General features: G+C 39.5%; 1 protein-coding gene across 5 annotated transcripts in view; it reads left to right on the top strand.

Moving 5' to 3' along the window:
• The window catches only part of LOC127839217 (uncharacterized), a 65,792-nt gene that overhangs the window by 51,572 nt on the left and 1,337 nt on the right, over positions 1 to 12,883 (top strand). For all 5 annotated transcript variants that reach the window (XM_052367498.1, XM_052367499.1, XM_052367496.1 and 2 more), the window contains exons 16-27: positions 370 to 561; positions 1,144 to 1,180; positions 2,946 to 3,070; positions 3,608 to 3,773; positions 4,582 to 4,635; positions 5,574 to 5,803; positions 7,438 to 7,630; positions 7,916 to 8,035; positions 8,925 to 9,079; positions 9,490 to 9,603; positions 11,440 to 11,560; positions 12,027 to 12,120. In XM_052367498.1, the coding sequence (XP_052223458.1) occupies positions 370 to 561; positions 1,144 to 1,180; positions 2,946 to 3,070; positions 3,608 to 3,773; positions 4,582 to 4,635; positions 5,574 to 5,803; positions 7,438 to 7,630; positions 7,916 to 8,035; positions 8,925 to 9,079; positions 9,490 to 9,603; positions 11,440 to 11,560; positions 12,027 to 12,120 (1,601 nt within the window). The remainder of the gene's footprint in view (positions 1 to 369; positions 562 to 1,143; positions 1,181 to 2,945; positions 3,071 to 3,607; positions 3,774 to 4,581; positions 4,636 to 5,573; positions 5,804 to 7,437; positions 7,631 to 7,915; positions 8,036 to 8,924; positions 9,080 to 9,489; positions 9,604 to 11,439; positions 11,561 to 12,026; positions 12,121 to 12,883) is intronic.

Below are 12,883 nucleotides of genomic sequence, written 5' to 3'. Positions count from 1 at the left end.
AACCACTAATTAAATGTGGCGTTTTTTTACGGGTTTTGAAAGACTCATTTCGATGCCACTAAATAGCCTTCTTACATGGCGCCACTATTTTTAATTGGTCCGATTTCAGTACAAATTGAAAATACTTAATAAAAAAGGTTTGCAGTTAGTAACATGTTATTCCATCGGAAACAATCTAAACGAAACCGAAGCTGAAATGGTATGATGACGTGTTTCATATTGGCCGAAAGAAGCCATTTAGAACAATAATTCTAGCCACACCTTTATTGTCAAGTTTCCTTTACACATTGGCCATCAAAGTGTAATATGTGTCATTATATGTTAAGACTTCAATTTGAAACTTAAACTGTAAATTTGTCTGTTGTAAAGACCAAGAAGCCATCTGACCCGGCATGTGTGCCGTCTAAGGACCCGGACACGTGCTTTCTGGAACGACAGAAAGTCCGCCTGGAAAACTGCTGGTTCCTGGTCCCGAAGAAGGACTACATCATCAACGCGGGGGCAACTGTGTCAGTCAGTGTCTTCAATCAGGCGCGACAAGCGGTCAATACAAATTTCCAGGTATCAACATAAACTCTATACAGCACACATTATTTAAATCAATTTTATTCGCTAGCATAAACATTTGACAAATGTAAATCAAGCTCCGATTCTCATAAGAATACTATCAAACTAATCTGATGGTGGTAAAACCACGTAAGCACATTCTGATTGGCTGATAAGTGCTCCGTAGATGACATTCTGCAGGTCTTGTTCAGATCCTTGAGTGTATTGGATTGTGTTTTGTCTTTACCTTAATAAGTTTGATTAGAGGTTACCATGGTAGGTTTCACATGTTATCAGCAGATGCATACGCAGAGAAGTATGTTTAAACAACACAAGCCAAACACGCTTTAAAGCGTTTAACGATGAATATCAGTGTCGCTCTATGGTCGCTCTTCGTTGGTTTTAATAGCATAGGTTTGATTCGTTACGAAAGCTGACCCTAAAACTCATATTTGCTACAGCATGGCTCTGTTCTTCGACATTTAAGTTTGTCATATTATGTGTTAACATGAAGCAATAAAGCAGTCATTTGATTAACACATAGCTACTGGTCTATTTAAGATCGTTGATTAACACATTGCTACTGGTCCATTGCAGATCAAACAGTTGAACACATTAAAAGGACTCGAAGTATGTAAGTAAAATTACAAACACCTAAAAATAAGTAAATAACATATTGTGTGTTAACTTGAGTGTTGAGTTGTATTTTCACCATTACAAAATGATCCTACCCTACACACGGGTAGCCTATACTTGTTCATTCATGGACGGTTATTAACAAGAAATGTTATGGAGAGTGTTCCCATGCCAGTGTCAATCGACGACTAGGCTACCCGTGCCAGAAAAGTGAGCCGATCGAGAGGCTTTCCGTGCAACAACGAAAGCGAAAGTAGGCATTTTTTAAGTAAAATTGATGAACATTACTATAAAGCGTACATTGAACGTAAGGATTTTATAATAAAGATGATATCAATGACACAAGATATTTGACATATTAGGGAAAAACTATGTTAAAAAGTCATCAAAGTGGCATGTATGCGCGATTGTTCCACCAAACTCGTCATCATTCAATCTTCGATAGAGTTTGTGATAAATGTTTGGACCTGCGGAATACTGTGAACCGCTGTAGCTGGGTATATGCTTCAACTAATGGACCACCTCTTGTCATGCACAAATGTGTAAACGGGTTTTAATTTTAGATTTTCTTACCTGTTTTGTGAAGGTCGATCATTAATTTTCAAAGTGGTAGAATTTTGACAGAAAGGCCACCGATATGCATCTACACCGTGTGTAAGATCAAACAAAAATACATACAATTTATCACAAAAGTAGAGGTTTATTAAAATGATACATATGAAAATGAGGATTATTTTCATTGTTCTTTTAAAACTGTCAGTTTTGCTTTCTTGTGCAAAAGAGAGAGAGAGAGAGAGAGAGAGAGAGAGAGAGAGAAAAAGAGAGAGCGAGAGAGCGAGAGAGAGAGAGAGAGAGAGAGAGAGAAAGAGAGAGAGAGGGGGAGTGAGGAAGGCAGGAGGGGAGTTAGGGAGTGCTGAGGAGAGGTAGAAGGGGATAGAGAGAGGAGAGGAAGAGAGAGATCGGAGTGAGATGAAGGCAGGGAGGGAGGGAGGGAGGGAGGGAGGAGGAGAGTAGAGAGAGAGAGAGAGAGAGAGAGGAGAGGAGGGAGGGAGGGAGGGAGGGAGGGAGGGAGGGAGGGAGGGAGGGAGGGAGGGAGGGAGGGAGGGGAGGGAGGGAGGGAGGGAGGGAGGGAGGGAGGGAGGGAGGGAGGGAGGGAGGGAGGGAGGGAGGGAGGGAGGGAGGGAGGAGGGAGGGAGGAGGGAGGGAGGGAGGGAGGGAGGGAGGGAGGGAGGGAGGGAGGGAGGGAGTTCAACTTGTTTCTATTTCCTCTCGGAGGTCTTCTTTGTTTTAAACAATATCACTCACGGAAATCGTCTGTTGTTGTTTTTTTCACAACTCGCTTTGCGGTGTTGTTAGGGTGTTTTCGGTTCGTTGCTTAAGGTTTCAGTACAAACGCAATTGAGCGTAAATCTTCCCAAATCGGTAACTTTATTTGGTTGAATGTTTATGCCTTCTTAAGAGTTACATTGCATTCCCAATGTTTTAGTGATGTCGTTTGTTTCATACACCTTGTCCTTTGTTTCAAATGGATGTACGTTTTGGTTGTTAGAATTTAATGATCCGGTCTTCATCTGTTGATTCATCTTTTCTATCCTGGTAAATGCACAAATTAGTAAACATGGGGAAGTGGCAACATCAATAATACAAGCGGGCGAATGTAACGCACTGTTGGAACCATGATGAAGCCAATTGAAATTTATGACGTAATATACTAGTACAAAAATGGTTCATAAAATGACTTAAAAGGATTTGACCCCTTCTAGATTCTGGGCCTGAAAACATCCGTATCACCAACACGAGGCCAGACAGCTTCCGGATCCAGTGGGACCTTCCTACAGTCAAAGCATGCTACGATAGTTTACCCATCATCATCTATGTAGCGTTCTCTGTAAGTTATGTTCATCATCATCAATCTGATTATTACCATCCCCATCATTATTATTGTTGTTACCAGTCTTACTTTACTAACATCAAATTTTACCGAAAAACATGATTGATCAGCAGCAACAGCATTAACATAACCGCCAATTAATTTCAGGTGGTTTCATTTTAATAATCAAGGTCGTTATCGTATTTGTATCACTATTTGAAACATATTATATTGTGCTTTTAATGATAATCACATTTTTTACAACAGTAACTGTAAGTAGTATTATCAGTTGAGGGCATGCATGTTCAATATATGTAGTGTTTTTTTTTCGAATTCGAAATAAAATTCATTTAATATATCAATTAAATCTTAAATAGGTTAGTTCTCTGATTTTGTAAAGTATCTATTCAATCGCGTATTACTTCATGCATTGAGATGTCTTGTGCGAACCCATTCCGCACACAATGTGTGAAGAAATTACCCATTGGAATCAGTTCTTTGATATAAATGTAATCCCGTGGACCACGTGTTCACTAACGTTTGTATCCCACTCAGGATGACACGCAGCCCAAGGTTTACTATCTGACCAGCACCACCACCTTCCTGGATGTCGCGGGTTTGACGCCCAACACGGTGTATAAGATCTCCTTCTACGCGCAGCTGAGTTCCATTAATAAGACAGACATCACTGAGGCGTTCGCGCAGAAATCAGTCAAAACAGGTAGGCACCCAATCTCCACGCAGAGTTGTCATCCCTTGCTTTTACATACAATCTCTGCCATCACAAGAAAATCCTATCAGATTTGGTAGGATTTTTGTTGTTGTTGTTTAAGTATTATATTACGAAAAGTAGTATCATTTAATTATACTTTTTAGAAATAGTGTATTAGTTTAGGTTAATATGAAAACATAAATAACCTAAAGTAAAAAAAAAAGTTAAAACAACGATAAAACTATTGTATCACGTGGCTGGGCTATCATCACGTGGTTGGTTATTAATGCAGGGATTTGATCCAGCTATGCTGGTTCCTGTCAAATCTCTGCGCGGAGGTTTCAGCTATGCTGGTTCCTGTCAAATCTCTGCTCGGCGGTTGGTAGGTTCCATACCTCCACCCACCCTCAGTCATCCGGAACAGATTCATATTTAGCAACCAATCATTAGATGGACAGACAAAATGCTATTCAAAAGCGAGTTATTGCAAGAAGGCGTTTATTCCAAAGAAAATGATACCGTTTGTAATAAAAGCAGTCAACTGTTCCGGTAAAAAGCTTGGTACGAACGGAATCTTAATCACCGTTCGCATTCAGGTATATGTTTGTGAATTCCTCATATACGATGCTTAACCGCTGACTTAGAAAATAATTTAGTAGAGAAGAAAGTTTTTGGAAAGTTCAACTTACGTAATAATTCTTTCAAATTTCTGTTAATTCGATATTTGTATGATTAATTTGCTTGTATTTTAGCAACTATTTGTTTGAAGAGGTCCGAGATTTTCATGAGTTTAACAATGTCATTTCTCCAATTTCAGAGAAGCCCGACGAGCCAGGCTTGAGCGCAGGTGTGGTGGCCGGTGTCGCAATCGGTAAGTGTCGCTTCGGACGACATTTGTTCAACCCCAAGCAATATTAGTTGAATATTAATGCAGGAATTACCAAGCCTGTCGAAAAATGAGAGTGGGTCTACGTCAATATTTATCAAACACGATACGTCCTTTCCTGTATGTACTTCAGAAACTGTAATGTATGGTAGCTTTATTTGATTCTTACCGGGTTTCCACATTCACACAAAGGATAAGATTCTCGATAAGAATGCGATTCTAACAAAAAGCACCGCTATGAGTGTTCAAAATAAGGGCTGGAGTGGCATAAATATTAAGTAAAGTGAGGAACCCATTCGTAAGCACGTATGTACGTCGTTGAAACGGGATCTTGTGATTACTTAAAAATACCCAATCTACCTTGATGATGAATTGTAATGCTTTCAATACTATCAAAATATTGCTTAAATACCAAATGCCGAGATACATAAGTGCACAGTTCCATTATTTCCTTTTGCTTTGATTTTTTTATGAAGTTGTAATACAAGGTCCCCCTGGATGGTTAAATATTCAAGCCCTAGTATCGTTTCCAAATCTTGGACCGTTTTAATGTATGTTAAATATTTGTACATAAAACTTCACTAACATCATTATGTGTACAAAAAAACTTCATTAACATCATTACACACGATGTGTAGAAGATGCGTGACCTCCACAAAGTTCAAGGTCACACATGTACTTTTAAATTTTCAAGTGTGCACGTTCGTGTTAATTGTTGTGTCCACTTCATTTGTCTTTATACCCTTTTCCTGATTTAAATGGAACTTGTCTCATATGTTTTGCTCACCAAAACCATGGATAGCTGACGTCGATGGTCAATGAACTCTTACTCGTTAACACAAAACTTAATTAATGTTAATAGCTTGTGCTCTTTTTGTTACGCTACCATGAAAAGAATGTCCATCGTTCACTTCACCTTGCAGGCGTCATCGCTTTTGTGATCATATGCATCATCGTGATGGTGGTGCTGGTGCGAATGGGCGTCATCAAGAACCCGGAACCAGTAGCCCGCGTCACTCGTGCCGTCACCAGGCGCTACCGTCAGTCCCGCTACGGCCCAGGCGCAGACAGTGCTCAGCCGCCACACCGGCCGCCGAAGGGTGTGGAGAACCCGAGTTACAGCTCAAACGAGAAACAAATCAAGCTTTATGACGTATGTGTTATGTAGAATGTATGTGTTATGGCTGGTTTAGTGATATAAAAAACAACTAAAAGAGAAAAAAATCCGTTGATGATGCAACGTGATTCATATGTATTATTAGCATATGGGGCGCTGAGAGAGTGATGTTGAAATATTCATATGTGTGACTATCATTAAAATTTAATAAACAGTATTTCTTAAATGAACTTGTTAACGTAATTGTGATAATGACGACGAATGAAAACATTTGGCTGTAGACGTTGATCGACCACAGCAGAATAATCAAATTATTATGCCGAACCAGAACAAACTCCCACTCTTGCACCATTTACGATGTTGTATGTGTTAATCTCTAAAAACATGTTGTGCCGTTGACAACGTTATTAAGGCCAGTCCCACACCCACACATGTTGCACCATTTGCAGTCTTCATTTGATTGATTGATTTTATTTGGTAAACATATGAACATTACATAGTTACTACATAATGCAGACAATATAAAATATATTATCACAGCAATATACATAGCAAACAATGGAATGCACACACAATTCCAAGGATAACACAAAAAAGAGAAAAATGATTTTCACTTATTTCCATTGTGGTCCTTGTTATTGGTGGCACTAACCATGAAACAGTCATGTATTAGATTTTAATAAAGTATATTACTGATTAAGAATGAATAAATATAATCACATGTTCATTATTATCACAGAAGTTGCATAAGAAAGTTACACACTGTATATGTAGTTAATAAACACACTTTGTAGCATACTATAAGTTTAAGAATAATTATGAGATTCTTGCATCTTATTGATCATAAGACTTAAAAATGTATCACAGTATTTTAACAGAACATAAAATTCGTAATAAAAATTATACTATAAAAAGCTATAAAGACTCTAAAAACTGTTTCTTGATGGCATCCTTGAAATTGTTAGGTTTAGGTACATCCCTGATGTTTTGAGGAAGATTGTTCCATAAACGGATACCATTATATGTAAATGTTTTAGAACCAAAACTTCCTACTCTTGGTTTGGAAAAACGACCAGAGTCTTCAAATGTAAAATTTTCAGCAAAATGATCAGATTCTGGCTGAGCTACCATATTAGACTTAGTACAACGATTATGTACGCCATACACTGGCTTAAAATTATCACCCATATACTCTGGTGCAAGGCCATTTTTAATCTTATGTACATGACAAAGTATGATCTCTTCTACTCTTTTTGAAACAGGCAGCCAACCTAAATGTGAAAACTGTTCTTGACCAACATGTGATCTGTTATCCATATTCAGAACAAACCTAATCATCTTGTTTTGTGTAGTTTGAAGCCTATTTTTAAGTGACTGAATAAGACCAGGGTACCAAAAAGAGCAGGCATAGTCAAAGTGGCACTGTATAAGAGACATGACAAGGAGTTTTCTGGTGTGCAACGTTAAGAACTTACTATTTCTGTATAGGAACTTTAACCTTGAGTTTGCCTTTGTAATAATTGATCTAGCAATGGTTTTTCAATAAACAATCTGTTTTTATTTAACTTTAACGTTAATGAATTCCTGATTTTCTGAATGACTAACAGAAAATAATGTCATGCGTTTCCATGAAGGTTTTTTGCAGAAAGAAGTAATGTTATACGTTACAGAACAATCGCCCTATGTCGGAGGATATCTACCTTCCTGGCGGCGCCGACGTAAACGTCATTAACGTTCCGCTACTGCGACGTAGCGACATAACACTCGACAGCAAGATCACGACGGGCCGTTTTGCGTATATTTACAAGGCGACGTTAGAACGCGGAAAAAGCCGAGAGACAGTGGTGGCTAAAACGTTGAAAGGTAAGTTGTGTCACTCACAAATTCTAAATGAATAAACACATGTTGTGCTTAAACATCAAGATACTGTGCATAATACATCATCTGTACAAAACGGATGAGTTTGAGTTAACGAATGTAAATTGTATTTCAATTCAACATAATTTACTATTTACGTTTTTAAACCAAATTGCCAGAAGAAGTTTGTTGTAAACTGTTGTTTCACAATTGGATGTTTTACATTAATAACATTAGATACTTAACACGTTCATTGCGTAATTTCTGTCTAAGTATGTATTCGTCATTCAGAGAATTTTAACGATAACGACCGGAACTTGATGAACACGAAGATCAATTTCCTGGGCAACTATGTCGGCAACCATCCGAACATCCTCAAGTTCATTGCTGCCGTCACCGACGACCACATGAGTGCGTGCTTCTGATATATGTATTGTTATATGTATACTTCCTAATTTAGAAAGTATAATTGATTTTATGTTAATACTTAAGGTAGCGTTTTTAACTTTCTAATTTATTTTAGCTCAAACGCTTTCGGTCTCTCTATATGTCTTTCTGAAGTGCCCACCATACTTTAATCCTATCCGGCCGATTTTCAAGATGTGTCTGTCATTCCATCGCTCAGTAATCAGATATTCCGGTGGTCAATCTGTCCGACATATCGTCGGTCAGTCCGTCAGTAAGTCCGGGGCGACAAGTTGGATATTGCAAACTTGAATAAAAAGCTAAATTATCTCATCATCGTTTTGGCACTGCTCTTAGTTTCAGCGGAACAAGGTAAGTGTTAATAAGAAAACGATGTAACAAAAGTTTGAGGTCAAAAACCAATTCCACCACAATTAGTATACGTCTGTATTTCTCACCGTCTGTATCGGTCTATATGCAAGTCCTTATGGCACCGCGTCTTTCTTCTCGGTGTTTCACTACAATTTGAACTTCGTTCGTTGAAAACTGGGCTTCATGCCTGTCCGCAAAGTGTCGTCCGCGACAAATATGGGACGACATGCCTGTCCGCAAAGTGTCGTCCGCGGCAAATAAGGGACGAAACTTTCCCCTTTTACGGATTTGTGTGTTTGTTTTTTTGTGGGTTTTTTTTGGGGGGGGTGTTAAAGACAGTCTATACTTAGTTAAAATACGTATAATAATACTTACTAGTAGGGAAAGTTTCGTCCTGTATAAGCCTGTGCGGACTGCAAGTGCTAATTGAGGGCGACACTTCACGCATATGAATTAAGCCTAGTTTTTGCAGGACGCTGCTCATTGATTTCGTAGTATCGGTATCTTTTTATGTGTCGTTCAGTTGGCCCCTTCATTGTTCACGAACACTGCGAAAACGGGACGCTGAAGGACTACCTCGCGAAGCAACAAGGCAACGTAACCATTCAGCTCCAGGACAACCTCTTCCGGTTTGGACTGGACGTCGCAAAGGGAATGGAGTACTTGGCATCCAAATCGGTGAGTGGCGTCCTGCATGCAGAGAACCGCCTCCAAGTAACCACACATGTGTTAGCCACTTTAACTAATTTAAAGCTTATGAACGACTCAAACTAAGTTATATGTATATTAATAAGCACTTTTTCTAAGTAACCACCCATGTGTTAGCAACCTTATCTCGTTACCGTTATGCGTGACTCCAACTAAGGAACCCCTATAGGCGTCCCTTATTATTATTATGAACCGCCCATGTGCTAGCACCTTTACTTAGTTATTGCTTTTAACAGCATACACACTAATATCATACACACTAAACGCCCATATGCTACAATCTTTATTAAGGAACCGTCCATGCATATTTTATTACATTTTTGATAGTTATCGCCCATGATTTAGCAGCGCAATTACTTAACGTTAACTCTGATATTCAGGTTGTTCACCGCCGCTTGGCGGCCCGGAACGTGCTTCTCAACTTCCTGTACGAGGTGAAGATCACGGGGTTCGGACCGCAGCCGGCCCACAACGAGGAGGGCGGTGTCGCCGAGGTGAGCGTCGGACGCTTCTTAAATCTTCAACCTTGAACTCGATTAAATGAGCCACGTTCTGGGAAAACTGGGCTTAATACATGTGCGTTCAGTGCAGGTGCGTTCAGTGTCGCCCAAGATTAGCATGTGCACACAGGCTAATAAGGGACGACACTTTTCGCCTGAACTGGATTTTCGCTAATAAGGGACTTCCTTTCAAAGAAAAAAAAAACATAAAAGCGGAAAAGTGTCGTCCCTGATTAGCGGACTGCGCAAGCTAATCTGAGATGACAATTTACGCACATGCATTAAGCCCACTATTTCCGAAACGCGGCTAAATGATAGGATGAATAGTGATTTACCAGTGCTTCAAGGCACGATTACAAAGAAACGTATTTGATCACGAACATTCAATTTTGTCGCGATCCAATTATGACTGCATTTTTTAGTTGCTGTCAGGCGTACATATGTTACCCTAAATCTCCAAATATTTGTAAACCAATCTGCTCTATTATCCAGTCATCGTGATGGTATATCACATGACTGGGGATAAAACTATTCTTTACGCATGGGTGCATGTGTATATCGCTTGTTGTATTCAAATGAGCACGTGAAACTGAAACTGTTATTGATTTCGATGCATAAACACGGATTCTTATACAAAAGATGTAGACTTGTTTTGAATGCTCGAATAATCTACTGGTTAGTTGGAGGATTAATTCTTCCCCAGTTCCTGCTAAACCATTGGTTTCATTTCATCTTTAACAAACATTCCCACGTGCGCTTTGTAAAATAATTAAACCAAATGCCCTACATGCACTTTTGTTGAAAGGGACCTTTTCACAGATTTTAGCATGTATTGAAGTTTGTCATTAAATGCTTTATTTTTATAAATGTAAACATTGGATCTAAAAAGCTCCAGTACAAAACAAGAATAAACTTAAAGAAAGACAAAAGTAACCCTCAACTGTGCTCGAACCACTGACCACCGGCGTAAAAGTCAAATACACCACTAGGCCATTCGTGCTCATATAATGAACAATGTATTTTATACTTTATATAAGCAATCCTCGCAGTGTCACAATATATAACGACAACAACACTTATCCAAATTATTCAATCGTTTCGGGTTGCAACGCTTTATAATGTTCAGGTTTTTAAATCGTCAAAAGATGCATATAATGGATATTTTAGAGCATGGTAAATGGTCAGTAAATACTGTTCCTTACAAAGTTTAAAACTACAACGAAAATTTGCAAATCTGAAACTTTTTTTATTTTTGTGTCAATTTGCCAAAACGTGAAAAAGCTCCTCTAAAAATAATTGATCCGCTTAACTCGCCAAGTCCTGCTGCAATGAAAACGATATTATCACACATAAAAAATTTAAACGAGCCGCGCCATTTGAAAACTGGACTTGATGCATGTGCGTAATGTGTCGTCGCAGAGTAATCCGTGCAGACTGCGCATGCGTATAAGGCACGACGCTTCTTGCGTTTACGAGTTTTTTGCTTACGTGAAGTCCTTCTTAGCGAAAATCAAGTAAGGAGGACATTGTCGTCCCTGATCCTCCTGTGTGGACTGCACATGCTAATCTGGGACGACACTTTTCATTGTTATAGCATTTGTCGTTTGAAGGGAGTCTCTTCGTATCGAAAATCCAATTTAGGCGGAAAGTGTCGTCCCTGATTAGCCTGTGACAACGGCACATGTCGATTTGGGATAACTCTTAACGCACATGCATAAAACCCGGTTTTCTCATAGCGAGGTATATTAAATCAGTATGTGTAAGATTTCTTTTCGCACACGCATGAAGCCCCGTTTTCACATACACAGATTTGTAATTCTTTACCTACAGGAGGAAGAGAACATACCTATCAAGTGGGTGGCGCCCGAGTGCATGAAATCGACGCGCGACGCCACTGAGAGGAGTGATGTGTGGTCATACGCCGTCACACTCTGGGAGATATTCTCACTCGGTATGAAAATTATTAACAAACTCGGCCGCACTCTGGAAAGTATCCTCACTCGGTATGAAAATCATTAACACATTTTGTCACACTCCGGGAGATATTCTCACTAGGTATGAAAATCATTAACACACTCGGTCGCACTCTTGAAGGTATCCGCACTCGGTATTAACATATTAAATTATTACATTCAATACTCATTTTTCCATGACAGTTGATACGTCTGCAAATTGGTTACCTAATTACGAAATCGAACTAATCATAATATAAAATAAAAATGTATCAAAACTATACAGACGCAGTCTCTCACCGCGGACGGTATTTTAATACATAGCTTAAAGCGCAGCCACATACTGAAAGTTGACTGCTTTTGTTTTGCAATGTTCATGATGCAGTTATCCTAAACGAGAATTACAAACACTTAACACCTTTTTGAAATCTCGCTTCATGGTAACGCATTCCGCCCGTGTTGCAGGTCAGACGCCGTACGGAAAGATCCAGAGCCGCGATGTGCCGACACGCATCAAGAAAGGTCTGCGTCTCGAGAAACCGGAACAGTGTGACGACACGTGAGTAGCCATTGACGGTCATAACATGATACCTACATTCCCGGCTGGCGGGTTCTTGAGGACCAGTAATTTGTAGGTCATAACATGGTACCTACATCCCCGGGTGGAGGGTTCTTGAGTACCAGTTGTAGGTCATAAAATGGTACCTAAATTCCCGGTTGGCGGGTTCTTGAGTACCAGTTGTAGGACATAATGTGGTACCTACATCCTCGGGTGCTGGGCTCGAATGCCACCGGTGTCAGGTTTGAGTCCAGTGAGGGTGAGCGATGCAGTTCGATTACTTAGTTTAAACATATGCTTTTTGAGCTCGATAGCTCGAAAGCCTGAGGCTTATTGGAACGCTATCGAGTCCGTTTCCTGGTTAGAACCAGTACTTGGTGTCTTTGGAGGAAATCTAAAGAACGTTACCGTAGTGAACATCGAACCCGTGACCACCCTCGCTACGCGGTGAATGGGGAGTAAATTGTTAAGATGTAATATACAATGTGAATTTCTTGGCATGGGTATCAGGTTTGCACTTGTTTTTACTTTTGATTCCAAAAACACAACTTTAAAAAAAAAATTTCACATTTTACACAAAAATAAGGTTCGACAGGACTTTGGGTAATATATTTTAATACTTATGCTTGTCGTTTAAAAAGATAAGTTTTAACATATTTATTTGAGCTCGATTTCATCGTACGCCTAAGACTTATTGGAACGCTCTCGAATCCGTCTCCTCGGGAGTCGTTTGAGATTACAGAAGGGGATTGAACACGTGACC

The sequence above is a fragment of the Dreissena polymorpha genome, chromosome 7 (assembly GCF_020536995.1).
Source record: "Dreissena polymorpha isolate Duluth1 chromosome 7, UMN_Dpol_1.0, whole genome shotgun sequence".
NCBI lineage: Eukaryota > Metazoa > Mollusca > Bivalvia > Myida > Dreissenidae > Dreissena > Dreissena polymorpha.
This window is presented reverse-complemented; position numbering and strand designations above follow the sequence as displayed.